Source organism: Nanorana parkeri, unplaced genomic scaffold (assembly GCF_000935625.1).
Source record: "Nanorana parkeri isolate BGI_ZX_2015 unplaced genomic scaffold, ASM93562v1 scaffold356, whole genome shotgun sequence".
NCBI lineage: Eukaryota > Metazoa > Chordata > Amphibia > Anura > Dicroglossidae > Nanorana > Nanorana parkeri.
In genome coordinates, this window is record NW_017306624.1 from 606,295 (window position 1) to 607,717 (window position 1,423).

At 40.4% G+C, this 1,423-nt stretch overlaps 1 protein-coding gene across 1 annotated transcript in view; it reads left to right on the plus strand.

The window, feature by feature from the left end:
• Positions 1 to 1,423, plus strand: part of TFAM (transcription factor A, mitochondrial) — a 20,589-nt gene that overhangs the window by 10,078 nt on the left and 9,088 nt on the right. Inside the window, exon 5 of the mRNA XM_018558750.1 lies at positions 608 to 703. Within this exon, the coding sequence (XP_018414252.1) occupies positions 608 to 703 (96 nt within the window). The remainder of the gene's footprint in view (positions 1 to 607; positions 704 to 1,423) is intronic.

Here is a 1,423-nt window from a genome sequence, read left to right on the forward strand (position 1 = left end):
ATGATTAGGTGGCCGCTTGCGGAGCCTCACGGCCGCCTAGTTTGTTTGATTAGGCAGCCATGGCTGCCTGATTCTGTGCAACCCGGCTCGCCTTACTGAAAGGCAAATGCCTTGTTTGCCTTGTGGTGGATACGCCCCTGGTTATGGTTTCTACTTGGCTTCTTCTCGGCTTAAGAGTTAACTTTTCTGCTTGTGTCTTCTTTGTAATGTTCGAAGGGGTTGTGAAGGGGTGAGGGATTTGTTAACTGTGTTTGTACTGTTCTGGCTTATTTCATTAAGATTTGTAAAGTAGATTTGAACACTGCCTATCCTAACAAAGGGTTAAATGAATACAACACTGGCTTGTGCATACAAATGTTATTGAGAGAAACACAATCCTCAAATTTGAGTCCTTAGTCTTTCTATAAGGACAGATCACTGTGAAGGTGCTCAGAAAAACCTGGAATCAAGTGTGGCTTGGTTTTGTTTCTTTTTCAAGCTAATTTTCAGTTCATTGTTATATTTAACCAAAATCATTTTTTCCAACTGAATGAGTAAATATGTGTTGTGAAGTGTTTTAAGTCACATTTCCTTTCGTTTATTGAGCTTGTTACATTTTATTACTCAGGATTTGAAGTTACTTGGGAGACCCAAACAACCACGTTCCGCCTACAATATCTTCATGTCCGAACATTACCATGAAGCTAAAGGCAATTATGCACATGTAAGTGTATGCATTAAGTGTACAGAACTTGTTTCTGAGGCTATTACAGAAAAACATGAAAAGCATTGCCCCTAAAATAGATGAATACTTACCGATCCGTCAGGTGGCAGCTCCAAACTTCGCTGTCTTCGAGTGGTACATCCTTTAACAATATAGAACATAGTTCGATGGTGTGTAAAGACCCACAGTAGCCTATCAGAAATCAGTTTTGCTGTTTGGGGTGGACAGACTAATGAAAGCTGATTTCAGCCCGGGCTACTACTCACTTGATCTCTTTTCGAGATTTTGTTTAAAGAAAACTGCAGTGCGTTTTCATTCAGCTTATATTTTTAGTGTTTGCTATAAAGTATTTTGTCGCATGCGTTTTCATTTTGCTGTTTATTGTATTAAATATATGGAGGGTATATTTTACACTGCAATCACCATAAAACACCCTGGCCCTTAACTAAATCTAACCTAGAACCCCTTCCATCCTCACCCAGATGTATATTTGTCTCTCCATGACAGTGGCAGCCCCTTCCTGTATAAATGTCCTACGGCCCAACATCTTCAGTGCTGGCAGCACCTGTTGAGTAACTTCCCATATACTTGAATGGGGCCATACTCCCAACAATACAGATGCTGAGGGTATGGTCCTATTTACATTTGTAGGAAGTTACTGCACAGATGCAGCCAGCACCAGAGAAAATGTTATGTCTGAGGATGTAAACATCAGAGAAG